The sequence below is a fragment of the Ochotona princeps genome, chromosome 22, assembly GCF_030435755.1.
Source record: "Ochotona princeps isolate mOchPri1 chromosome 22, mOchPri1.hap1, whole genome shotgun sequence".
In the NCBI taxonomy this organism is placed as follows: Eukaryota; Metazoa; Chordata; class Mammalia; order Lagomorpha; family Ochotonidae; genus Ochotona; species Ochotona princeps.
The window spans coordinates 21,080,639-21,106,440 of NC_080853.1; the positions used below are offsets into that span (position 1 = coordinate 21,080,639).

Here is a 25,802-nt window from a genome sequence, read left to right on the forward strand (position 1 = left end):
TCCCCGCGGCCCGGGCGCCTGGGGAGGGCCGGAGCAGCTGCGGCTCGCCTCGCTCCAGGGAGCCCACCTCGCAAACCGGCCGCCGTCCCCCCCCGCCCCCGCCGCCTGCGGGGAACTTGGGTCGGTCCGCTGGGTCGGCCGAGGCTTAATTCAATGGGACTGTTTACACCCGGGAGGACAGAAGGCGAGACGCGCAGAGGGAGGTGACCTGGGAAGGGACCCAGGATGGGGACAAGCACTCCGCAGCGAATCGCTCCTGAAGGCGATTTTCACAAATGATTTTCGTTTCTGCTTTTCGGTTTTTTTGGCTTGTCCCGCACAGTCAAGTAACTGAGAGCGCGGGGGAGATGCTGCTTTCCTTTCCGGTTCCCCCTCGGAGTCCGGGCCCTATGGTTTCGTCCGTCCCGCTTTCCCCTCCCCTCCCCCTTTCAATCAGCGGCGGTGCCTTCTGCCTTAAAGGGGCCGCGGCGGCCCGAGGAGCGGGAGGAGGTGGCGGCGGAGGTGGGGCGCTCCGCGGCCTGCGCTCCTCGTCTCACCGCCTCGGCCTGGTCGCTTCAACGCTTCTTCTCTCTCGCAGGTCACAATCCAAGGTCCCGCTGTTCCGCGTCCCAGGGCCGGACAGAGGGATGAGGCAGGGGGGGCCCGGGCAGCGCCGTTGCTGCTCCCCCCGCCGCTCGCAGCCATGGAAACGGGGGAGGAGGACGGCGCCCGCCGAGGAACACAAAGCCCGGAGCGGAAAAGGCGAAGCCCTGTGCCGCGGGCGCCCGGCGCGAAGCTGAGGCCGGCGGCGGCCCAGGCCATGAATCCTGTGGCGGCCGAGGCCCCGGGCGAGGCCTACCTGGCTCGGCGGCCGCCTGAGGGCGGCGGCGGGTCGGCGCGGCCGCGCTACAGCCTCCTGGCGGAAATCGGGCGCGGCAGCTACGGCGTGGTGTACGAGGCAGTGGCCGGGCGCAGCGGGGCCCGGGTGGCGGTCAAGAAGATCCGCTGCGACGCCCCCGAGAACGTGGAGCTGGCGCTGGCCGAGTTCTGGGCCCTGACGAGCCTCAAGCGGCGCCACCCGAACGTGGTGCAGTTCGAGGAGTGCGTCCTGCAGCGCAACGGGCTGGCGCAGCGCATGAGCCACGGCAACAAGAACTCGCAGCTCTACCTGCGCCTCGTGGAGACCTCGCTCAAAGGTAAGCCGCCCTGACCCTCCCCGAGTCGGCAGCCCGGGCCCCGACACACCCTCCTGTCCCGCGGCCAGGCTTGGGGAGCCCCCACCCCTTTGCCCGCCTGGCACCCCGCATGAACTTAGCTGGGATGTTCATAAGTTCATAACCAAGAGCTCGTTCAAGTACTCCTCGTCATCTTAGTGAACGTTCCTAGGGTCTTTTGGGGGCGTGAAGGGGGGGCGGACTTGGGTTCTGCTGACGGCCCCCGCCCCTCGCTGTCTGTGTAGAGGCTGTTCTCTTTTTCCCTCCCAAAACGAACAAAAAGAAAACTTTCCTCCTCTCCCTCTCTGGTTCCCTGTTGGTTGCTGGACCACTCCCCCCACCCAGACTGCCACCCCGAGAATTCTCATCACAGTCTACCTTGCCCAAGACCACCCCCAGCCCTTCGTCCTCTGGGACCCACAGACCAGCCACCCCCTCCTCCGCCGCGGGTGGGCCCAGGCTGTCACCTAAGAAAACGTCAGTATCTCTGGCCTCCCCGGCTCGTCCTCATTCTCAATCTTAACCTCTGAGACTAAAGGGGGCGGGCAGGTGAGGGGTGCCCCGAGGCAGGGGGGCTCGTGAGCCCTCCAGGACAAATGGCCAGGTAGCGTGTGGCCTGGAGTGAAGGAATGTGTCAGGCCGGAGTGTCCACTCGATGCACACCGCATTCCCATCCCGAGTGGGCCAGGAGAGGGGCCACAAGCTAGAGTAGTAGCATGTCATCCCCTGGTGGGACGCCGCATTTCCAGTCTGCAACGGGAAGAGACTTTTGGTTAATAACCTCACCAGTAAAGCTCCGTTCCCTTTGCCTAAACAGAGAGACTGAGGCAGAAAATGGGCTGACAGAACTCAGCCTGGCAGGGGAAGGCGGACCACGGCTCCTGGCTTTCTCACACAGCTTAGAAGTTGCCTTTGGAACTTTGGCGGGCCTAACCAAAGGAGAACTCCTAGTCTTGTTTCTGTGTCTGAGGTTGCTGCAAAGGGCTAAGCAGGTCTCTCCTTCCCTGGGAGGGTGGGAGTTTCGTGATGGGCTCCGGCCTTCGTGCCCATCCCCACACTGTTCTGGGGGAGCCTGTCTGCTCCCTGTGGGTTTGTTTCACCCTCTGTATTCCAGGAGCACCTCCTTTCCCTCCTTCCCTCTCAGTGTCTTCCCTGTGCTGAGTGAGCGGTCTGGGTTTCGGTGTCCCAGGACTGCCCCACAGTGGGGGACCCTTGGCCACTGACGCCCAGTCCTGAAGCCTGCAGCCACAGATGGAGGTGCTGGGTCGCCACGCCAGGGTGCTACATTTAGATTCTGCTCCTGTGTGGAATCTGCAGTAAACCAAAGCATGACTGGTTAGGGCTGTCCTCCCAAGGGTGAGGCTGCTGGGAGACATGGGCCAAGTTGTTTCATACAACATTCTTGGGTCCATGAGAGGCAGGGGTGGGGTACACACGTGGTGGGAGGACCACTCGCAGACCCACAGTGTCAGGTGTAGTGAGTGAGAGGCACCCTATGCCTGCCTCAGCAGGAGCAGGTTCTGCCTCAGCAGGTGCAGGTTCTGCCTCAGCAGGTGCAGGTTCTGCCCCAGGCCTCCCAGGAGGCCTTCACTTCCTTTGAGATTCATGTTGGCCTTGCCTGCTCGTCCCAAACTTGTCTTTATTTCCTGGGTTCTCCACAACACCAAGTTGACAGAGTTTGCATCCTCCGCTTGAAAACTAAAACTAAGTCCTCGAGTGGACAAATTTGTTGCTTTTGTTGTCTTGGCAGTTGTTTAGAACTTTAAATATCTGTACAGGTTTCTGGGCAGTGAGCTAGAGCAGGGAAGAAAATTCCGTGTCCTGTGTTAGTGGCTGCTGACAGTGAGAACAAAGACCCAGGTTGCTGCAGCATAGGTTTGCCTGACACAGGCTTCTACACTATAGTGCATCTTGGTCTGTTGCCCGGGGTCATGTCCAAGTGGGAGGAATCTCTGCGTTCACCTGGTTCTCACTCAGCGTTGTGGTCCCTGGCAACTTAGAGAAGGATTTCGGGCTTTAAAAAGTGTTAAACTGCCTTGTAGGCTCCTGAAGCAAATGCTTGACTTGCCAGTAGGACATCACCTTGCTTTCACTTTGGATTTGACCTTTGGTGTCTGACCTCCATGTTCTGTGTTCTGCTGTTTTCCCTGCGCTTTCTCAAGTCTCCCCTGTGACTGACTGTTACCCCTCCATCCCTGAACAGCTGCGGTGTACACACACTGTCCGGTGATGACTAGGGTAGCAGATGTTCTCTGCCTGCTGGCTGCTCCTCTCCAGGTGTGCCAAGAGCCAGCTGCCAGCTCTGTAGGTGGGTGAGTTGTCAAAGGGTAAAGCATGCTGGATTGCTTAAAGACTCCTGTCCTGAGTGAGCTAAACCTTTAAGATGGCTGCCGCCCCCAAGGCCATGAGCGGGCTGGAGTCGTAGTCAAGCTCAGAAGGACATCTTTCGCTGTCTCTCCTCTCTGTAACTCTGCCTTTCCAATAAAAATACGTAAGGAGAAGCGAGGACTGGGAGAAGACTTCAGTGATAAAGAAGAGGTCCCTGCAAGAGGGGCTGCTGGGCTGAGTCGAGGCCCTGGACAGAGCACGGAGCTCTAAATTAGCAGGGGCTGCCAGGGGCAGGCTGGACCGCGTGGACTCCTGTTTCACCATTGAGCCCGTAGAGTAGCTGTTTTCCCCTTCAGGGTGGACAACCCTTACTGCATACATGGAAGATGTTTCTGTATTCTCAGGAAATCATCCAGTATCCCAGGTGAGCAGGGAACAGCTGGTGTGGTGCTTGGTCTTCTGCTTGATAGACTTGGAAGTGTGGTGTTTCCGTTTCTGAGTGTGGACCAGAAGGTCCTGTCCAGGAGCAGGAGATGGAGGGCTGACGCCAGCAAGAGAAGTCCTGGGTGTCTGAGCTGGTCTCTGTTTTACAAGGAAGGGACCTGCAATCCAGAAAGAGGACATGCCTGGCATGAGACGGTGACAGCACTTAAGCCAGCCTCCTGCGCTTTACCGTCCTGTAAACTTTCCACATAAAAAAGAGGATGAAGTCCCCACATTTTGCTCCAAGTCACGTGTTTTCTGGTGCTAAAGGACCCTGTTGCAAATGCACTGAAAACAAAGTTCACATGACTGCCACTTGGTAGATGGCAGACAAGTCAGACAGACCCATGCAGGACCAATTCCAAGACCCAGAAAACTGAGTGGCTAAGAGTTTGGGAGCATTTGGAGCCTCATGGGTTCCTGACATGGCCAACAACCCTATCTCTGCCTTAATCCTTGTTTTAAGTTTACTCTCCCCAAGGTGCCTGTGGGTGGCTTGGTAGGAGTGGCAACTTGGGTCTTTGGGAAGTAATTTTTCTTGTGTGCCCATCTGAGTGACCACTGTGAGCCCAGCTACTCTGAGATGCTGTGTGCATGATGTTGTCTGTGACACACACCTGAGTAAACACGGTATTAGGTCACCAGAGTTGGCATCATAGAGCCACGGAGGGTTTCTGGGAGCTCAGGCAGGGTCTTGGTGCAGAGCTGCTGTGGCCAGGGCCTGAGTTTAGGGAGCTCCCCAGTACCGAAACAGAGCCAATGATGATCTTGGCCTATCTCGACTTGGGTGAAAGTGATGTTTGGGGGCCCTGTAAGTTAGTGGATTATAGTAGAAGAGTGAACTTGGGCTCAGCCTGTGCAGCGCTAACACTTAACCGTAGCCATGTGCTGGGTGCTGTCTAAAGGAACTCAGTTGTCCTCACACCCGCCCTTTGAAAGTCATGGTTATAAGTAAGGCAGCTGAGACAATGGGTTAGTAAGAGCAAAGCCTGAATTCAAGCCCAGATGTTCCCACAGGTCTGCTGTGTAGCACGCTGGGGTTAGGTGGTTTAAGTTCTGAGTTCTGGTTAGCTTGGTTATAAATGGGCATGATTATATTTTACTCAGGAGCTGGTGGCTACTTTCTACTTTTCATTACATGTTAATCAGTGCTTATAGCACTGCTGGTTTATTTCTGTGGGTACCTCCCATTTGTCCCAGCTGCCAGCATCCTGGGCTGCCTGTGAATGCTGTGAGTCAGCCATACAGACATCTTTTTGCCTCTGACCCAGTACTACATCCTTTGGTGTTCACTGGGGATTTGAGGTACTAGCTGTAGGAGGTGGATGCAGCCCCACCCTACTTGACAGCTTTGGTTAGTTGGGGCTGACTGGGTTGGACATTTTATAGTGAAAGCTTTTAGGAAAAGCTTAGCTTTCCTGTTACCTTGAATTTGGCCTTTGGTGGTATCCTTAGGACTGAAACCCTTGTGAATTCCAAACTGACAGACTCTTGTCCTGACCCACTTATTCTACTTGCTTACTGCTACTCTTTCTGCTTTTTTGCCTTTTTAAGCCTGTCTAGATCTTGAATCTTATCTTAATTTATCTCACTCAGTCACTGAACCCCGGCCATCTGTTTTTGTACTGTGCCACCTCAGGTTTGACGAGACATCCTGAGCCCACACCGCCATAGTGCCTGCTCTCGGCCTGGCTGCTAGAATCTGCAAGGCCCCGTGGTGCTTTTCGCAGTGTTCTCACAGTCAGTCTGTCACTTAATCCACTGAGAAGTTGGCTACTGGTTTGTTTTTTTTCTTCTTCTAAAGATTTGTTTGAAAGTTAGAGACAAAGATTGCCCATCTGCTGGTTCACTCCCCCAATGGCTACAACAGTCAGATCTGGGCCAGGCCAAATCTGCGAGCTGCTTCTTGGCCCTCCACGCGGTCATAGGGACCCAAGTACTTGGACCATCTTCTGCTTTTCCAGGTGCAAATGAAGTAGCGGAGACTCAAACCAGCACCCATGTGGGATGCTTATGCCATAAGCCATGGCCTAACCCTTTGTTCCCGCTAGTCTTGTAGATAAAAAAATTAAAGATCCTTTGAGGTCAGTAATTGTCCAGTACAGCACCATTGAAGGTACCACCATCTAGATGTACATACAGCTGGTGTTCCACTTTCCCCCATGTTTATGGCCCCAGTGGCTGGATGCCACCCACGTCCAGAGATTTTAACATAATTAACAACTAGTAGTTTATCTGCTCTTGTGTGCAAGCACCATGCAAGCTGCTTTGGATGTCACAGTTAATCCTTACATCAGCCTAGTGATATATTAGGAGTTTCTGTGTGATTTATGACAAATGAAGCCAGTTCTGAAGGGTCCAAAGCTTGCCCAGAGTCATATGGCTGGGGGATGCCATGATGACCCAAAGCCTGCTGGCTCTACCACCAGGTCTGCCTGACTGGCAGGTCCTTTCTTGGCTTTTGTTTTGTACTACATCTTGTCCTGGCAGCCCCGGTTAGGAATCTGTTGGGCTAATCTTAGGAAGTACCGCAACACCCTATAGTGTTGACATGGTACCCAGTGTCAACCCAGATCGCCGACAGGACTAGGGCTTGGGCCACGCCTGTCTATGGGGAGACTTGCCAGGTGGGCCTGGTCTTTGGCCTCTGGGTCTGATCTTCAGCTGGACACTTAGTTTAATGTGTGACTGCTGATCAGAAACAGATAAAACTTTCCCAGACCTTTTATTGTTTAAGTTTTCTAATTTTTTTTTCCTAAGAAGAATTTTAATATGCCTTTTTTCTTTTTAATTCAATATTTGTTGACATGTAATATTCTTTAAATCATTCAGCCAAGTGGTGATATCATAATTAACTGTTACCCATTCTTGAGCAATTAAGTTGTTTCTATTCCTTCTGTTAGGCTGTGTACCGTGTCAATTCTGAAGAATTTGAATGTTTGGTGGTGGTAGTAGGGTTTGTCTTTTTTTTTTTTTTGCCTTTTGGGGGTACTTACAGAATAAATTCTTCAAATAAGGTCTTTCTTGCTTGGTGCAATAGCTTAATGGCTAAAGTCCTCACCTTGAATGTGCCAGGATCCCATATGGGCACCGGTGGTTCTGGTCCCAGTGGCCCCACTTCCCATCTAGCTCCCTGCTTGTGATCTGGGAAAGCAGTTGAGGACAACCCAGAGCTTGTAGTCCCTGTACCCACATGGGAGACCCAGAAGAAGCTCCTGGCTCCTGGCTTCGGATCAGCTTAGCTCTGGCTGTTGGCAGCTGCTTGGGGAGTGAAACCAGTGGACAGGAGATCTTCCTCTCTGTATATCTGCCTTTCCGATAAAAATAAATAAATCTTTTTTAAAAGATAGGATTTTCTTAGTCACTGGATTGAGCATTTTTAAGACTTGCCTTACTTGAATTACTGTCAATCCAGCACGTTTACATCAAATCACAATTTTTCACTACTGAACACTGAATCTGATGCTGTGTGGCTGGACCCTTGGCACCAAGGCCTTGCCGACTGTTAGGAGCCCTGGGGTGGTGGATGTCAGAGTTGCTTTCAGGAGCTCATGCCGCTGTGGGAGTTAAACGTCCAGGTGTGAAGTCGTGCTGCTGTGGGATTTAGGATGGTCAGATGTGGAGCTGCGCTGCCCGCCCTGAGAAGTGAGGAGGCAGGCTCTGCCCACGCTGTCCCTGTCTAGCCGTGAGACCACACACTGGCAGCTTACTGCAAGCCTCAGTTTCCTTCCTTGTGGAAGGGGGTGTGATTGTGTCTGAGTAGGCAAGTGTTTGCAGGAAAGGGGGGGAAGTGTTCTGAATTCTTTCTTGCCATCCCATGCGATAAGTTAACCAAATTTATTGACCCTAAGACCTTCCCTGATTTCCTTCCTTACCTCTCCTGACAGCCTTTGCTTCCCGGGTCAGACCCCACTGGCTTCTGCCTCTGGCCCTTCAGGCCTCCCCGGGGGCTTGTCTTGTTCCATCCACTATCTCAGGCACACTGCTGTACCTGGTAACAGCTCTGAAGTACAAAGCAGACTTGGTCAGTGGTAAGCCCTGTTGTCACCACACTGGCTGGCCTCACCTGAATACTAAGTCTTAAAATTGATAACTGCTTGGCTCAGTAAGCAGCATCTTTCTAAGATAGGAACTCGGTTGTTTCTTGAATTCAGTCTGCTCCAGGGCGTCTCTAGCCTCATTTCACACCACCAAGCACTGTGTCTCTTCTGATTTCCCAGTCTGGTAAGGTCGCTGACTGCAGGTGCATGGCCCTCATGCCTGGGTGCCCCTTCCCTCCCCGGAGAGGCAGACGAAGGACCTCCGCAGTGTCCTGCTGCCACCTTTTGCGTCCCCTCTTCCTGGCTCTCGGAGCCTGCAGTCATTCTGTCTCTGACCAGAAGCCCGTATGGGCACAGGCTGCAGTTTCCCTCCTCTCACACATAGGGTCTGACCCAAGCAGTGTGTGCTCAGGCGACATCTAAATGGAATTGACTAGAACCTGGCAATCTAGCATGTGGCCAGGCTTGGCATAGGCTTAATCCAGGGCCTTTCCAGGAGGAGCCTGCCTTTCTAATGCTTGTGCTGACTGGTCCTCCTCCCCAGCCTGCTAGCCTCAGGTGTCTTTGTGAAGCAGGCCACATTTCACTCGGAGACTTAAACACTCATTTATTTCCATGAGCAATGACATATCTGTTCTGTTCAAGATTTGTTTACTTGAAAGTCAGAGTGACAGCAAGGGAGAGACAGTGATCCATCTGCTGGTTTGCTTTCAGACAAATCTGGGTCAGCTGCCGAGTCTGAAGCCAGAAGGCAGGAATTCTGTCCTCGGCTCCAACATAGCTGGCAGGGACCCAAGCACTTGGGCCATCACCTGCTTCATCAGCAGGAAGCTAGAATAGGAAGCAGAGCATCCGAGACTCAAACTAGCCCTCCAGGATTGAATGCTAGAATTGCCAGCCTGGTGTGTTTTTAGCATTTCTCTGTCTCCCTGTGACCATGGAATAATGTTTTGAGACCCAGAAAGCTTTAATTAAAGTACATTTTCTCTTTCATGCTTCTATTTGAGAGGTAGGGAGAAATTGCCCATCTACTAGTTCATTCCCCAAATATCTGCAGTGGCTGGGTTTGGGCTGGGCCAGGGCTGCAGCCAGGTACAGAGAATGCAACCCAGGTCTCCTGTGTAGGTGGCAGGAAGCTAGAATGGTGAACCCCAGCTGGGTCTGCAACTTGGCACTTTCATGGTGTATGTGGGAATCCACTGTGGGTCCTAATGCCAGCCCCTAGAGTTCATTTTCTTAACCCACTGTGCACTGGGGTTGTCTGGAAGGACATGACCAGGGTGGCTTATTTTCTGTGTTGCTGCTGTGGCAGTGTTCTCAAATAGGGTATTTCACCTTTCTCAACCTCAGTTTCCCCCCTCTAAAGCAGAGTCCGTTGAGATGAGGTCACTTGTGTAATGAGCTTTGGAAGTAGTGTCTAAAACGCGGTGGGCTCTCAGAGGTTCATCTGCCTGAAGTCTGTGTTGCCTTCAAATATTGCTTGCTTTTCCTGCCTCAGAAAGGAAGTTACTTACATTTACTCAACGATTTAGTTGTTTGTTTACTTCTTTTAGGGAGCGAAATTTTTAACTCCCAGCAGAATTGTCAGGTGATACCGGACAAAGAAGTTAGGAAACTGAAGTACTTCTGTCATCTCAAAATGCTGCATTTCACGTGGAGATGTCCAGTACTTGCTGTTTATGTCTGTTCAGTTCTGCATCCCATAACTGAGGAAATAAACATGGAACGGGTGGGAGCTCCCTGAGCTGAGAAGAACCTGAACCACAACTCCATCAGTCAGCTATGTTGGAGTCTGGTAGGCTGCTGCTACTTTTTTAAAAAGTATGTATTTGGGGCCCGGTGTGGTGGCATAGCGGCTGAAGTCCTCTCCTTGAACGCCCCCGGATCCTATATGGGAGCCGAATCTAATCCCAGCAGCCCTACTTCCCATCCAACTCCCTGCTTGTGGCCTGGGAAAGCAGTCGAGGCTAGTCTAAGGCCTTGGGATGCTGCACCTGTGTGGGAGACCGGGAAGAGGCTCCTGGCTTCAGATTGGTGCAGCTCCGGCCATTGCAGTCACTTGGGGAGTGAAATCAATGGACAGAAGATCTTTCTCTCCATCTCGCCTCCTCTCTGTATAATCTGACTTTCCAATAAAAATAAATAAATATTTGAAAAAATAATAGATTTATTTGAAAGACGGTGACAGATATTTTCCATCTGCTGTTTCACTTCTCAGATGCCCACCACATCTGGGGCTGAGCCATGTGGAAGCTGGAAGCCAGGAAGTCATCCTGAGTCTCCCTCTTGGGAGGCAATGATTGAGTGATTGAGCCATCCCCTGGGGTCTAAACAGAAACAGCCTTAAGCCCGGGGCACTCTGATACAGCGTCTCAGCCACTGTGCCTTCAGCTTAGCTCACCACCTCAGAGCAGCCTGCCCCACCCAGTCACTGATTCAGAGCACTGTGTGTGTGTGTGTGTGTGTGTGCGCGCGCCTGTGCGCGCGTGTGCCCTTTTCTCTCTCCTTGAATTCTCATAACCTAGCCCTACATAATAGTCTGTTTTGCAGGCTTGTTTTCTTCTGCTTCTGTTACCTTAGTTACCAACTTTGTATATAAAACATCATTCTCCATCCTCTATTTCCCCACCCAAAGTTTCACTATTTTCTAATGGGGCCCTTGCAGAAAGGATTTGATGGCTTTTTAATTTTTTTCCTTTCTGGCTCTACCATCAGAAAATGTTTTCCTGTTCCTCTCTTTATTTCTTTGTATTTATTTGAAAGGAAAATTTAGAAAGGAGGAGAGACAGGTCTTCTGTCTGCTGGTTCACTCCATAAATGGCTGCCACAACCAGAGCTGGGCTGATCTGGAGCCAGGAGCTTTCTCCTGGTCTCCCATATGGGTGCTGGCCCAGGGATCTACACCATCTTCTGCTGCTTTCCCAAGCTGTAAGCAGGGAGCTGGATCAGAAGTGGAACCTGTGGGACACAAAGTGGCACCCATGTGGGCTGCTGGCACTATAGGCAGAGGCTTAGCCTACCATGACACAGTGCTGGCTCCCAGGAAGATGGACTCTAGCCACACTACCTGGGCCCAGTTCTGAGTTTCAGCCACTTAACTAACTTTGGAGTCTTAGCTGGTATCTGAACTCAGTTTCCTCACCTGTAAATTGGGTATGACAACAGCATTCTTTCCCAGATGCAGGAGCAGGGAGCTGGATCCAAAATGGAGTGGCTGAGACTCGGAATCAGTACACATTATGGGGTGCCAGTGCTGCAGTGGGAGGCATAGTGTGCTTCACCATGGCACCAGCCCCTCCTGCTCCCATTGTAACATAGCTTTGCTCTACAACCTATGTCAGTCTGGGCCTCAAATTGCTGCTTCATTTTGCAGTGCTTTTAGGTTCAGCAGCTCGACTCACTTGGCCAGTGACCTAGAAAGGATTATGAAAGGAAGCAACTGATTTTTTAAAAAAAGAAACCCATCTGCCCTAAACTGGTTCTACCTGTATTGCTCTGATTGTGAATAATAGAAGCAAAATTATAATGACAAGGGAAATGAGACCTGTCAGATTGTGGTCACAAACCTAAAGCTTTTGTATGTCAAGTTGTCTTTGGGCTCAAGCTAGAACTCCGACTCACTGGCTTCAGCAGGTGTGAGTCCTTGGTAATTTCAGGGCTACTGGGTTAGCAGCATACCCACATTACTGGTTCTCTTTTTTATAATGTCAGATAAAAAACGAGTAGGAGAGACTCTGGGGGCTAAGGGCCTTACCTAAGGAGATACAGCCCTTGCTACAGTGGATACAGCATGCTGGGGACGAGAGGACTAGACTTCGGGTTCTGGCTCAGTTCCAAATGCCCAGAGAGCTTGCAAGGCAGACCCATCCTTTGCAGCTCAGCTTCCTCATGAGCAAGATGAAGACAGTTGCCCTCTTAGCCTACTTCTGCCTGCTTACCTTAGCTTGCAGTCCTCAGCTACGTTCCATGTTACAAGGGCTCAATGTACTGTCAGTTGAGATTTTCTTAGAGAAATTCATCACTATCCTTCCCCAAGTTTCAGGGATCACATATCTTGGGCATCTACTGTAGCTGCTGTCGTTCTGCCAGACTTGCCAGCCATCCATGTGTCCCCATAATCTCCCAGCCTGGGATTCCCTTTTTGCCTCACTTGCCTGTCCCTTAGAGATTAACTCGAGTCCTGTCCTTTCTGACTTCTACAGATGTGGGGGCTCAGGCCCACCCTTTATGGAGTCATGGAGGTTGACCTTGATGCCGGTGAAGGACCCACAGCAGCAGATCCTTGTCATCCAGTTTCCAAAAGACGGGGCTTGTTTTATGCTGAACCTGTGCCAGGCATGTGGTAGGCTGGCAGAGACTACTGATGGGTTGGAGTATAAGCCGTAAGAAATCCAAATGTTGGTGCAGCTCTAGGTGCATTTGTAAGAATCCTCCTGCAAGTCAGCAAAGAGGAGAGGGAAGGCCATTGACTTGGCATGGAATAACAGTGGCAGAAGCAGTGGGCATTTGATAGCTGTTTCGTACCTCACCTTGTGTCTTCACCAGCAGCTGTGGGCAGGATGGAGGGGGAGCTGCTTGCTTGGAAGCCACATAATGAAACCAAACTGTGGCTTTCAGGCACACCAGACAGTGCAAAACTGAGCTCCTCTCTTGACTTTGTTCTAAACTCCAGTGCTTGACACTTGTCCCAATGCCTGTGTCTTGACCTTGTCGTCTGTGGATAGAAACAGGTCAGTGTGTGAAGGGAACAGTCTTAGTCCCTGGTCGTCAGCTCTGTCACTCTGCGCTGTAGTACGCTACGTTTTTTGAGTGGTGTGCACATGTGCCTGTCTCACAGAGCCGCTTGCTGTCTTTGATCCAGGAGAGAGGATCCTGGGCTACGCGGAGGAGCCCTGCTATCTCTGGTTCGTCATGGAGTTCTGCGAAGGTGGAGACCTCAATCAGTATGTCCTGTCGCGGAGGCCTGACCCAGCCACCAACAAAAGCTTCATGCTCCAGCTCACTAGTGCCATTGCCTTCCTGCACAAAAATCACATCGTGCACAGGGACCTAAAGCCGGACAACATCCTCATCACCGAGCGGTCGGGCACCCCCATCCTCAAGGTGGCCGACTTTGGACTAAGCAAGGTCTGTGCTGGGCTGGCACCCCGAGGCAAAGAGGGCAATCACGACAACAAAAATGTGAATGTGAATAAGTACTGGCTTTCCTCAGCCTGCGGCTCGGACTTCTACATGGCTCCCGAGGTCTGGGAGGGACACTACACGGCCAAGGCGGACATCTTTGCCCTGGGCATCATCATCTGGGCCATGATCGAGAGAATCACTTTTATTGACTCTGAGACCAAGAAGGAACTCCTGGGGACCTACATCAAACAGGGAACTGAGATCGTCCCTGTTGGCGAGGCGCTGCTAGAAAACCCAAAGATGGAGTTGCACATCCCCCAGAAACGTAGGACTTCCATGTCTGAGGGGATCAAGCAGCTCTTGAAAGACATGTTAGCTGCTAACCCACAGGACCGGCCTGATGCCTTTGAACTTGAAACCAGAATGGACCAGGTCACATGTGCTGCTTAAAAATTCAGGGCTGAGCATCTTGGGTGTTGTAAACTAGGTGAGTCCACTTCCCTTGTTTTGCATGAACGAATGCTTACTGGACTGGATTCTTACCCTGGGCCTGGGAGTGGGTCCTGCCAAGCAGGCAGTGCCATGCTGAGGAGAACCACGTGCCAGTTCTTAGCCATCTCTCTAAGTGTTGACGAGGAGGGACGTGGGGCTACCTCTTGAGTACAAGCTGGAAAGTCTGCAGAAGGTTGAAAGCAGGTTGCATTTCAGCTTGAGTCTCTTCAGGTCCTTAGAAAAACACTTTCTCTCACCATCAAGTAATCAGTGATCACTGTAGAAAGTGTGTTATTTTCAAAGAATAAATACTATTCCTCGTCCTGTCCCTGTCATCCAGCTCCAATTGCACATAGTTTAGACCTGTTACAGTTAGGTGGAGTGCTGCTCCCTGCTCTTGTCACTCACTGGAACCTTCTCCTGTCATACTGGAGAGTGTGGGTTTCAGTGTGACATCCCATCCTAGGTACAGTACTCTTCTTGAACCATTCTGCTTAGATAGCAGGTTGGCTCTCCGTGTTACAGATTGTAGAGGATCTGTTAGTGGATATGCCTGCAGGAGCCTGCATACTATATTTTGGGCTCTGATTTGTCAGGTACTGCGCCAGGCTCTGGGGGTAACCTGATCAACCCAATCAGAAATGACCCCCCATCCTTATGAGTTCCACAGCTTAGTTAGGGAGAGTTGATTTTGCACTTTCTGTTGGAGGGATGGGGGACAGAGGCTGTGGTGTCCCAAGGAAAAATCAGGGAAATGGGGGCAGACGGTATACCAGGTGGAAGGAGTGGCCTCGGCTGAGGACCTGAAGCCACATGGGAGACTGGGTTTGGATATGGGGGTCAGGGAGGCCCTGCCTAGAGAGGGAAGGAAGCAGTGTAGAGCAGGGCTGGGCTGGGAAATCCTGAAGTGTGTACTACTTCTGTAGACCAGAGCAGGATCTTAACTACTGGCCAGGGAAAGCATATCTAGCCCTTTGTGTGGCGAAGATTTTCACAGGCTTGACAGCCCTGCCAGGGTGGAGTAGTTTTACCTGAAGTCCTGCTAAGTCAAGGGCAGGTTTGCCTTACTCTTGGCCACCTTTTCCTTAATATTGATATGGTAAGCTGGCCGTGAGATGCGAGGTGATGGGAGCCAGGACCCATTCCAGTGACTACAGAGGTGAGGCCTCAAATTCTCAGGCACAGGTGGGCCTTTCATCCCGTTGGTCAGTTCTTTCTTGTCCTTTCTCTTCCTAACTCACCCTAATTTGTTGCTGCAGTTTGTTTACACCAGGTCGAGTCTGGTGATGTCTGTGATGTGTTCTTAGCACACGTATTTAAGGAGTGAGTCACTAGCTTGAGTTCTCCCATTCCACAAACACTTTTTCCCCACAATTATTGAGTACCTTACATGTGTCAGGCCAATTTGTCTTGCTACCCACTGAGAGAGAACAACATTTACCACAGCTAGTTTTAGAGTAGTGGTATGTTATGAGCCAGAGGGCTTGGCTAGACAGTGTTTTAATTATGTTTCATGCTGTCACTTCCCATTTCTATCTCATCCCTTTGAAAGAGTCTAGAATTCAGGTCTGATCTGGCATAGGAAGAAGGTTGTCATTGGAAGAGAGTCTGGAATTGGGTTAGAACTATGTTGTTAAAACTTGACATCGAGGATTTTTTGTTGTTGTTGATAAGATTGACTTATCTGTATTTGAAAGACAGATTTACGGGGAGAAAGAGTTTCCATTTTCTGGTTCACTCCCAATTTGGCCACAACGGCAGGAGCTGGGCTTATCCAAAGCAGAGAGCCAGAGCTTGGAAGAAGCGTTCTTTCCTACATGGGTGCAGGGTCCCAAGGACTTGGGCCATCCTGCACCACCTTCCCGGGCCAAAAGCAGTTGGACTGGAAGTGGATAATCCAGGACTAGAACTAATGCTTATATGGGATGCCAACACTGCAGGGAGAGGATTAGTCTGTTGAGCCACCACACCAGCTCCAAAATCAGAGATTGAATACTTGGATTTTTTTTTTTTTTTTTTTACAGATTTGCAGGGTAGTTTTAGCTCAATAGGGGTGATTCCCTCATCTAGAAGCACTGGGTGCCCTTTAAAAAGGGAGAAAAGATTAGCAGTTACTGGTATGCGTCCCATCGTAATCTCCAAGTTGTGGTCTAATAGATTATTTCAGTGCCAGTGGTGCTAATTTGACCGTTGCCTGTTCTGCCCAATATTGGGTGGGCATTTAAAATTGTGATCCTGGGCCTAAGTCTCTATGCTCACAGCCAAACCCTGTGCCAAAAGCTTCAACTCAGTAGTGGTGGGTGACTGGATCTGGCCAGTTGGAATCAGGCTTGATCTGTCTGTTCGTTCAGTGTATCTATTCCCATTATAGGCACAGACGATACTGTAGTGAACGAGACAACACTTTGCACTTGTAGGGTTTCTGTTATGTTGAGGAGACGGCAGACAGTGGGCAAACGTAATTACTAGACAATGCTAAGTGCTGGGAAGTGAGAATAGGGTTGTACTTTTTTTTTTTAAGATTTATTTATTTTTATTACAAAGTCAGATATACAGAGAGAAGGAGAGACAGAGAGGAAGATCTTCTGTCCGATGATTCACTCCCCAAGTGAGCGCAGTGGCCCGTGTTGTGCCGATCCGAAACCGGGAACCAGGAACCTCTTCCGAGTCTCCCACGCGGGTGCAAGGTCCCAAGCCTTTGGGCCGTCCTCGACTGCTTTCCCAGGCCACAAACAGGGAGCTGCCGGGATTAAAACCGGCGCCCATAAGGGATCCCGGAGTGTTCAAGGTGAGGAATTTAGCCGTGGGGCCACGCTGCCGGGCCCAAGGGTTGTACTTTTAAATGGAAAAGATCCACATGTCTCTACAGTGTCCTTGGAGAAGAATGAGAAAAAGTTCAAGGAGTGTCTTGAGTTTCTTGGGAAAGAGCATCCCTTATAGGTGACAGTCAGTGTAAAGGCTTGAATGCAGGAGCAGAAAGGACAGAGCCAGGAGGCAGCTGGGAGGGAGTGCAGCAACTTTGGAGCCATGGTAAAAGACTGACTTTGGGTTTTGAGACAGGTGGAATTCCATTGGTGCTTACACTTGGGTTGATCTGATCTCAGTTTTGAAGGAGTCCCTTTGTTTCCTGTGCAAGTAAGGGCTAAGATGGGATACTGCTGTGACAATCCAGCTGAGGAGTGTTGCGGTGTGAAGCAGTGTGGAAAGGGGAGGTGGTGATGGGGTTTAGTAAACTCTGACCTCAAGATCCAATTGGATTTCGTGCTGGATTAAGTGTGAGGTATAGGAAGAAGGAATTAACAGTAACTCCAAGTTTTGACCTGGTTAGGACACAGTTGTCTCCAGATAATGCTGGAAAGATAGTGAAGCAGTAAGCTTGGTTGTAGGAAGCTTGATTTCAACCATCTGAAAGTTTGCCACACCTGTTTAGCATCCAGATGGATGAGATGGGGGTCCAGTCCAGCCTAGAGATATGAACTGAGGAGTGCCCAGGTCCTGTGGTAGGTGCACACAGAGGTCAGGGCACTGAGCTCCTGGGCCCTCGAGCCTCAATTGTGGAGAAAGAACTGGGAGATGGGAGGAGGCGATCAGCCATGGCTTCTTCTGCCTGTGACCAAGAGAGCTGAAGAACCGCACCTGGGCTTAGCACCAGGATGCCCTCAGTGCCCCTGAGTAGCCTGGCCTCAAGAGAGGATGAAGGGAAGAGATAGAGCAGGCAGAACAGTGATTGGCAGAGGTTTTGGTCTGTAAGCCGCTTTATGCTCTTGAAATTGAGGACTGCAAGAAGTTTGGGTTTGGGGTTATAGCTGTGGATATTCGTAGTGTTGAATGCTAAAACAGGAATGCTTTAAATGTCCTTTCAAATGAAGGAATGAATAGCAAATAAAAAACTTGGTGTGTTATGAGTATTGTATTTTCAAAACCGAGTTCAGAGAGTAGCGCAGCATTGTTTTATGGTTCCAGATCTCTATAACGGCCACCTTCATAGTCAGCTCGATTCTCATTTCCTTCTGCTTTATAGAGTGATGCAGTGCTGCTTATAATAGAACTTCTAGAAAACACCAGTGCACACTTAAGAGGGAATGAAAGTGAGATGGGCAAATAATGTCTTGTTAAGACAAGGCTTGACCGAGTCTTGCGGCCCAGCCCAGGCTGGGAGAAGCGGTACACAGGGAGCCTTCCCGAGGTGTTTTGCTGTGAAGTGAGTGGTGGCTGCAGACCTGCTCTCCAGAGCCCCAGAGAAAAGCACAGAACTGGAGCCTCCTGGCTCCTGGCCAACTTCCCTATTAGACTGGTCCTGCCTCTAGTCTAGCCACAGCAAACACACTTGACCTCCATTCACCTCCGTAATCTAGGAGTATAGACTTAAGACTAGCATTTAAGTCAGGGCTAAATGGTTTCCAATTTTTGCAAAAAGTAAGAGAGATGCACTTTGAGTTGGAAACTTGGAATTCCCCTGAAAGCATTGCTTAATGATGGGGCAGGGATTGAATCCCATTTGCTGTGGTTTACTGGCTGTGTGGCCTCAGGCAAGTTATTGCCCGAACTCTCTGGGCTTCGGTTATACTATCTGTAGAGCTGGTCATGTTTACCTTATGGAGGTTGTTGGTAGTCCCAGAGGTTGCAAGACGCCCTAAATAATCTGTCCATGTTGAAGGTTATGCAGTGGGCTTTCCGAGTCTCCCTGGCCTGGGGTGGAAAGGTTACTCAGTGATGGGTCCCTTTTCCCCTATGTTTGTCACTTTTGGAAGGCATTTAATAATTTCTCATGGTTCTTGCTGGCCAGCCACAAGCCTTACCCTAAGCAAAATGCCAGCCAAACTGGTGTTCTGGGTGCCACCGCCCACCTGCTGCAGGGAGGGTGTTGTGGGATGACAGGTCTGCTCCCATGGCCAAGTCTGCCGTCCAGTACACAAACCTTCGTTACTAGGGCCTTTTGAAGCCAAGCCCCTGGATGATGTCAGTCTGGAATGGGTTCAATGAAATCCAATGTCGATGTAATGTGGGATGCACAGGGGAGGGGCTGTGTCGTCACAGTGAAAATCCCTTGGTTTATGTGAGGCCTTTGGGGCTGCCTGCCATCCCAGGAAAAAGGCGAAGCCTAAAGCCTTGTTGCTCCCTTTGTCCTAGCCTGGGATGCAAAGGTGTAGCCCAAGGTTGACATGCTGGGTGACCTGTTGACCCCTTTACCTGAGCTTCAGCATCCAGCTCTGTTTTAGGAAATGGGAGGTTTTGTCCTTGGGGCTTCCCAGACCCCCTGGTGCACCCCTGATGGTGTCACAGGGATCTGGAAGCTCCTCCTGCCGACCTGGTCAGCAGCAGCCCACTGCTTGTTGAGGCTGCCTTTGAGCGGAATTCTACCGAAATGGTGTCACACTCTCAGTATCGGGCCAGTCCACAGTGATACAAGGCCAAAAGGTGGGAACAAGATGCCTAATTAATGTGGTTTGTTTTAAATAGCCAAGTCTGCCAGGGACCCCAGAGAATAAATTAAAAAGTAAGTTTTAGGTAAGAAATTGGGAACTCGGGACTCCAGCTGGGTCTCCAGGTCCCTGCCTTAATACATGTGACTTCATAGCCCTGCCATCAAGACAGCCGTGAACTAGTCCCTGCCTCATGGGACTGCCTTCCCCTGGGGGTGGCAGCCTAGGACCACCAGTAGGCAAGGCCCTCACAGGAAACCTTGCCTCCTGACCCGGGAGCCAAGGGCCTGGCTGTTAGAAGGGCAACAGTGGCCCTGGTGACCAGAGGTGAGGAGGAGGAGGATTAATGCTTTATGACCGTTACTCCATTTACTTCTCTGCAAGTAAATTCCTAACAAGAAGCAAAGCCTACACTTGAGCTAGGGTCTTTGTTGGTGCCAGCATGGTATATTTTATGTCTAAATTTCAAATGTTTGCACAGTTCATGAGCAACAGAAAGTAGAATGTTCTGCCCACTTAGCCCCAAGGATTCGGAGATGAGTGACATGAGGTACTGGGTAGGTTTGCAGTGAGAGGTGCTTAGGTCTCCTAGGCAGGTTGACAGTCTGGCAGCCCAAAGGGAAGTGGAAGCAGGGAAGACCTCTGGGTGTCACAGGCTGAAGCCGGTGGTTTGATTCTACACTCAGAAGTGGATCCCAAAGTAGTGTTCAGTTGAGGCTTGAATTGCCAGCAAAGAGGCCGGGAGGAGGGAGGTGCCAGCCTGTACTCTGGGGTGGACTGGGCAATCCAGTTTTAGCTACAGAAGAGAGCTCACTGGTCATGGGAGGAGGATGTCTGCCTTGATGAGCAGGTCTTGGATCTGGCATCTTTGAGTCCATCTGTGAGGCGGGGGTCACAGTTTTGCCTTGCCATGTCACCAGCACATGGCACAGTGGTGCTGGAGTCCAGGAGGCAGAAGAAGCAAGGCTCCTGGTTCTTTTTGCCCCAGGAGACTGAAGCTCAGATTTCAGCTGTGGAGACCCCTGTGGCTCTGGGCACCACACATCCCTCAGGCCCTTGTCTGGGTGCTGGTGTTTTCTGAGTTGTTTTCCTCCCCAGGTGGGAATGATTGGTGCTTTTTTGTCAGACCCAGGCAGCTCCCCAGTGGCCTGCTGTTGCCATCTCCTGATTATTCCTGCTGTATCCACAGGATGTGCTGAGCCGTCTGTTACATAACAGAGCTGGCAGCCCTCAGGGATAATCTGTCCCTCACAGCTCTACAGGACATGAAGGCATCCAGGAGGGGACAGGCAGGCCCCAGGGCTGTTGATGTCATGGCCCACTTGTGCACTCTGGCATCACTGGCTCCACTTGCCCCAGACAGCACCCTTTTGGTCACCTCTGAGTGGCTATTGTAACCATCCAGCTGTGAGCAAGGCTGCCTGGTGCTTTTGGGGACCCTTCAGCTCCCATTTCCTGTTGGCCCAGGGATGCAACAATGCAGCCGCTGGTTATCAAAACCAGGGCTGAAGGGTCCTTCCCTGAGTAGAGCACACCACATGCACCGTTCCCATGTCGTCCACAGCCCGTGCCATTGCAGGTAAAGAAGCTGAGGGTCATTTTTCCAGGGCTTGGGGAGTTAGGGCTTGAATGAAGGTGTGCCTGGCTAGCAGTCCTGCAGCTGATTCCTCAAGCTTTGCTGGGCTTTGACTTGGGGACCAACAATGGGTTTCTCCTCCAGCTGACACTTGGGCAACCCCCAAGTGTCAACGACGTCAAGTATCCCTCACTACTGCAGGACCACCTGCTACCCCTCCAGCTGTGGCTAAAAGTGGGGGCCTGAGCATCCTCATCCTGGATACAGATGCTGGGCAAGTGTGACAGCAGCCTGGTGTGAGCTGTGAGGACAGGCCTCAGACAGCAATGGCATCCTTGCCATCGTTCCTGGGAGACTGGCTGAAAGCCGCTTCAGACTGAATCCAGCCTTGAGTGTTAAGGCTGATAAGGGCCCAAAAGCATAAATGGGCTGGGCTGCTATGTTTCTGGCTCACCTGTTGAATCCTGACTAAAGCAAAAGACTGCGTCATTTAGACCACCCTGACTTGTAGGGCCTCCCCGCATCCCTGTAGTGAAAGATCACCTAGATGTGGGCAGGAGCCCTGCTGGCAGGTGGCAGGCATGTGGCCAGAGGTGGCCTTGATCACTTAGACCTCCATGTTGTTGTCTGCAAGCTTACAATTCAGTAGCAGGGACAAGATATGGACCCTAAGGTATGGCAGGTTATGGCTTACTCTAGGGCTCAGGGTACCTGCTACCCCATCTTGGAGGAACTGTGTTTGGGGCTGCCTCTTGAAGGTAAGCCAAGTGAGAGGAGGGGGAGGCCACCTCACAATGCATGCTGCAGTGGGACAGGACACACTGTGGACCTCGGGCCAGGGAAAGTGGCCAAGCTGTGTCTGGGTAAAGCAAGGCAGAGTTGAGAGCCCCCAATGCATGGTGCCTAGCTTTGGAGCACCAGTAGGAATGGAGTCTTCCTCCAGTGCTTCTTAAAACTGCCAGCCACATTTAAAACAAATCAATACCGTAAAGCACTGCCATGAATTTCCCAACCTTAAAGGAATTTCACTTTCATTGAGAGGTGCCAGGGGGAAGCTATAACTCAGCCTGCACCATACACAGGTCAGAAGGAATTCAGTGTTTTGTTTCCTTGTTAAAGAAAGCGATGTCTGGGGGACCTGGAAGGAATGGATTAGAGCCACCCAGATACACCAGAGGGCACAGTGAACAAGATGAAAATGCTGTTTTTTTCCCAGGCTGCAAAAAATGGTCCTGGGGAGTCCTGGAGAAGGACTTGGGAATGGTGCTGGCTTACTTCCGAATTCAAAGGCTCTGGCAGTGGTGGGAAGCGTAGCTGCATTTATCTGTCCAGTTGGGTTTTAGGGTTGATTATCTGTTTCAGTAGGAAGATGGCCAAGATAGTGTAAGGAAATGGATTCATTGTGCATTTTACTTACATCTTTTTGGGAAAAGGAAACCCGTAAAACCCAGAGCAGCACCCCTTTGTTTTTTTTTTTTTTTCTTTACTGTTTGTCCTTTGAACATGCCTCAGACATGCCTGCTTGAGAGCTGAGGTCTGGGATGCATCAGAGGCGTGGCGTGGGCGTAGGCAGCTGTCAGGCTGGGCAGTGTGCAGGGCATCACCCGCGTAGCCCCGCTCCTGGTGCCAGACACAAAGAACTACAAGTCACCAAGAAAGATCATTTGTTGTTAGTAACCAGATTGTGAGCTTGGATATGATAAATGCTTGGAAGGAACACTGGCTTTGCACCGGGCAGCAGAAACAAGTGACTCTGCACGCCCTGGACACAGCAGGGTGGGTGGCTCTCAACCTTTTAGCTTATTCTGGAGTTTAGGCCAAGTGCCTAAACTGAAATCCAGATGTCATCACAGCCTGATCCAGCAGTCCTTCTCCCTTCCTGCCCTGCGTCTCCTAGGGCCTGGACCATGGCCAGGTGGAGCACTAGAAACCTTGAAGAGTTCTAGAATGCGGCTCTACTCCTGTTTCCCAGGTCCCATAGTAATGCGACAGCTATCAGTAGTGCTCATTTCCCACCTGCTTGCAGAATTCATTGGGGTGGATGCCAGAGGACCCAGCTGTGCGTCCTCTGCAGTCTGTTTACGTGGCCCTGGGTAGCAGTAACTGGGGTTCAATGGAACCCTTCCATCTTCAGTGGCAGGATGGAGAATGTCATGGGTAAGGCATTTTCTGCTGTAGTAGGTGGAGATTGTAGTCCGTGATCTTGGGGGTGCCTTCAAGCTATCTTTACTCGTCCCTCCACCCCACCCACATTCTGCTTGCCTCCCCCAGTATGCACACGCACGCACACAACATCATGGAAAGCCAGAGCAACAGTGATTGTCCAAGCATGATCTCCAGACCAGCAGTATTGCTTGGGGGCTTGTTAGCAAGGAAGATTTCTGGCTCTGCAAACCTGGAGCTGGAAGCTGGGAAGGAGTGTTCTGTTGGGCTCCCCCGGGGATGCTAATGCGCCCACCTACTGGAGAACCACTGTAGCAGAGAGAATGGGGCCAGTCAATCCCACTGCCATCCTGTGAACATGGACTGCTGCTCTCACTTTCGCGCCCACCCTCTCAGGAAGTAGAATGTACTGAAGAGGCCTGCAAGGCTTTGCTACTGGCTTTCTCCAAGGGGTGCTATAATGGCCTAGTGCAATAACTTTGGCCTTGGGTTACTCCCCAGGTCCTGGAGGACCACCCATGTCCCCCATGTCCTTGGTGACAGTAGGCCCAGAGCCAGTGAGTCGTGCTTAGGCTCTTTCAGTGTGTTTGTCCTCAGGATGAGAAGTGGCCCTTGGCTTCCTGCACCTGGAGAGGAGGAGGAGGGGATATTCCATTTCACCCTGGGACATCAGAATCAGCTCAGGTGGGTGCCAGCATGGTGGTCACAGGAGCCCTGTGAAGTGTCTGGTAGGCAAGGAGAAAGGGAAAACTGAGGCACCAGGGCAGAGTTTATAAGGAAACCCTGTGATGCTCGAATGGGACTTGATTCTAAGGCCAGTAGAAGCCTTAGACATGGCTTTGAATCTGAACTTCCTCTGTTCTGTGCTTTCTCTGTTTGTTCCACGGACCTGTCTTGAGCACCTGCTGTGTGCCAGGTCTAGTCATGAATAGAAGATTGTCCCTCTTCAGTCCATTTCAGGCCCAGGCAGCTTTCCAGCGTTGGCATCCTCTTTTGCAAAATGAGGCTGCCAAGGATTTGTCCCCAGGGTTTAGATGGGATGTGACTGAAGCTGACATCAGGTGCCGGGTGTTCGTGGCCTGGTAGCAGAGTTGGAATTGGCACTTCAGGTCACATGCAGACTTATGCGCTGCCCCCTTTCTACCCTCCATTCTTCCCCCCCTACCAACACACATACTGCCTGGGTTGGAGAGGCATGGCAGGAAGGAAAACCATAGACACAATTCAGCTGTGTGTGGATGAAACAAATACAAAATAGATGACCTGCCCAAGACAGAAAAAGTCTCTGAGGTAACATTAAATTAGATTCTGCTAGGCAGAGTGCAAAGGAGCCGGCTAGAGCAAGGTAGAGGTGGTGGCCTTGTTTGCGTCTCAGAAGGACTGAAAAGGGTGGCCCAAAGGTGGCCTGTGGCTTGAATTGGGAGGGAGTAGGGCAGGGCCCTGTGAAACCCTGGCTGCTGGAGGCTGCCTGGCACAGCCGAGGCATACACAGTGTCTCCAGCCCCCCTCCACACAGGTATTTAGGGAGCTGTGTGCTGTCATCTTGGTCTTCTTGGGGGACACTGGTGTGGGGCAAGGGGCTGCTTCACAGGTGTGGAATGGCCCATCAGCCTCTAAGTGACCAACAGGCCTAGTTCGTCTTCATCTCTGTTTACCTGTGTACTTGGCTGGAGCTGGGTCTGGAAGACATAGCATTCTCGTGTTTTTTTTTGTGTTGCTTTGCTTTTTAGAGCTGACAGACCTGTGCAGGGTCCTGTCACGTGGTGGTTCTGCTGCAGAGCGGCTGTCGGCGCCAGCATCCCTCTCTCTTTAATAGTTACATAACAGCAGGGCCATGATTGCTGGCTGTAAAACTGATTTTGAGAGCCACTTTGATTTGTAAACTGGGAAATACTTTCTATTTCAAGTTAAGGAAGAGAGTACAAGGGAGGAAGGTGGAAGGAAGGAGGTCTCTGGTCTTGATAGCCTTCTGCATTTCAGTGCAAGGCCCAGGAGCTGGGGACTGCCCCGTGGGCTTAGTGTGGCCTGTGGCTAGCTGGTGAGAAGGGGCTGGACTCCAGCATGTCTTTATGTTGTGGTTGAATGATAGGAGAGCAGAGGATAGGGGCGGCCCCCTACAGCTGCTCTTGCTCTCGCTTGGCTGGTGCTTGCCAAGTCTGCAAGCCTGCTGTTTGTCGTGCATTCACTGTGTTTCTGGATAGGAACAAGCCTCAGCTAATCTGCAGTCTCTGTTCATTACAAGGCATGAAGAAAGAGAGTAAGAAGATATGTATGTGTTCTCTGTTTCTGCCTCTCCCCGCCCTCCTCAATTTGCAGAGCACATGCTGTTTGCCAGACTTGGTGTTCCCGCCTCTTTTTATCTTCTTGCATCCTTCCTATTGTCCCAGCTGTGGCTGTCTTCTGCGACAGGAAGTGACTGGGCCCTGGCCACTCGAGTCATGAGTGCCAGTTCAAGGACTGGAGTCCCAGAGTCTACCATGCTGTCCTCCATGAAGCTACCAAAGAGAGATCATCTGAGCAGCTATCCCAGGGCCACCCAGAGCTCAGAGAAGGGAGTAGTGAGGGTGGCCATGTTTTGGACATGTGCCTTTAGCATTGGATTGGTTCACAGAGTTGGAGAACTGAGTAGTACCAAATGCTAAGATCCTTGAATGTCAGCCTACAGAGGATGAACTTCATCCCACAGAAAAGATGGAGCTAGGGCTAGGTGGGTGGGTGGTGGAGTGTGAGGCTGTATTTTAAGAAAGTGAGTCAGTTTCAGTGAAGGAAGAACTGTCAGCCCACCTTGAAGAGGGAGCTGAGATGCCACATCTGGCAGTGCACATGCCCATGGTGTGTGCCACTGCCCAGACACCAACCACCCTGAGCATGTGCAGAAGAAAAGGTGGCCACCAGGTTGGGCAGTTGGAACCCTGAGCCTCCATAATAGTGGCGTTCCATGGTTTGTTGTTGGCCCTGGGAGACTGGTAAGCCTAGGTGT

General features: G+C 51.3%; 1 protein-coding gene across 1 annotated transcript in view; it reads left to right on the plus strand.

The window, feature by feature from the left end:
* Nucleotides 1–25,802, plus strand: part of STK35 (serine/threonine kinase 35) — a 34,027-nt gene that overhangs the window by 511 nt on the left and 7,714 nt on the right. The window contains exons 2-3 of the mRNA XM_058679267.1: nucleotides 578–1,175; nucleotides 12,906–13,655. Coding sequence (XP_058535250.1) covers nucleotides 578–1,175; nucleotides 12,906–13,618 — 1,311 coding nt within the window. The 3' untranslated portion in view covers nucleotides 13,619–13,655. The remainder of the gene's footprint in view (nucleotides 1–577; nucleotides 1,176–12,905; nucleotides 13,656–25,802) is intronic.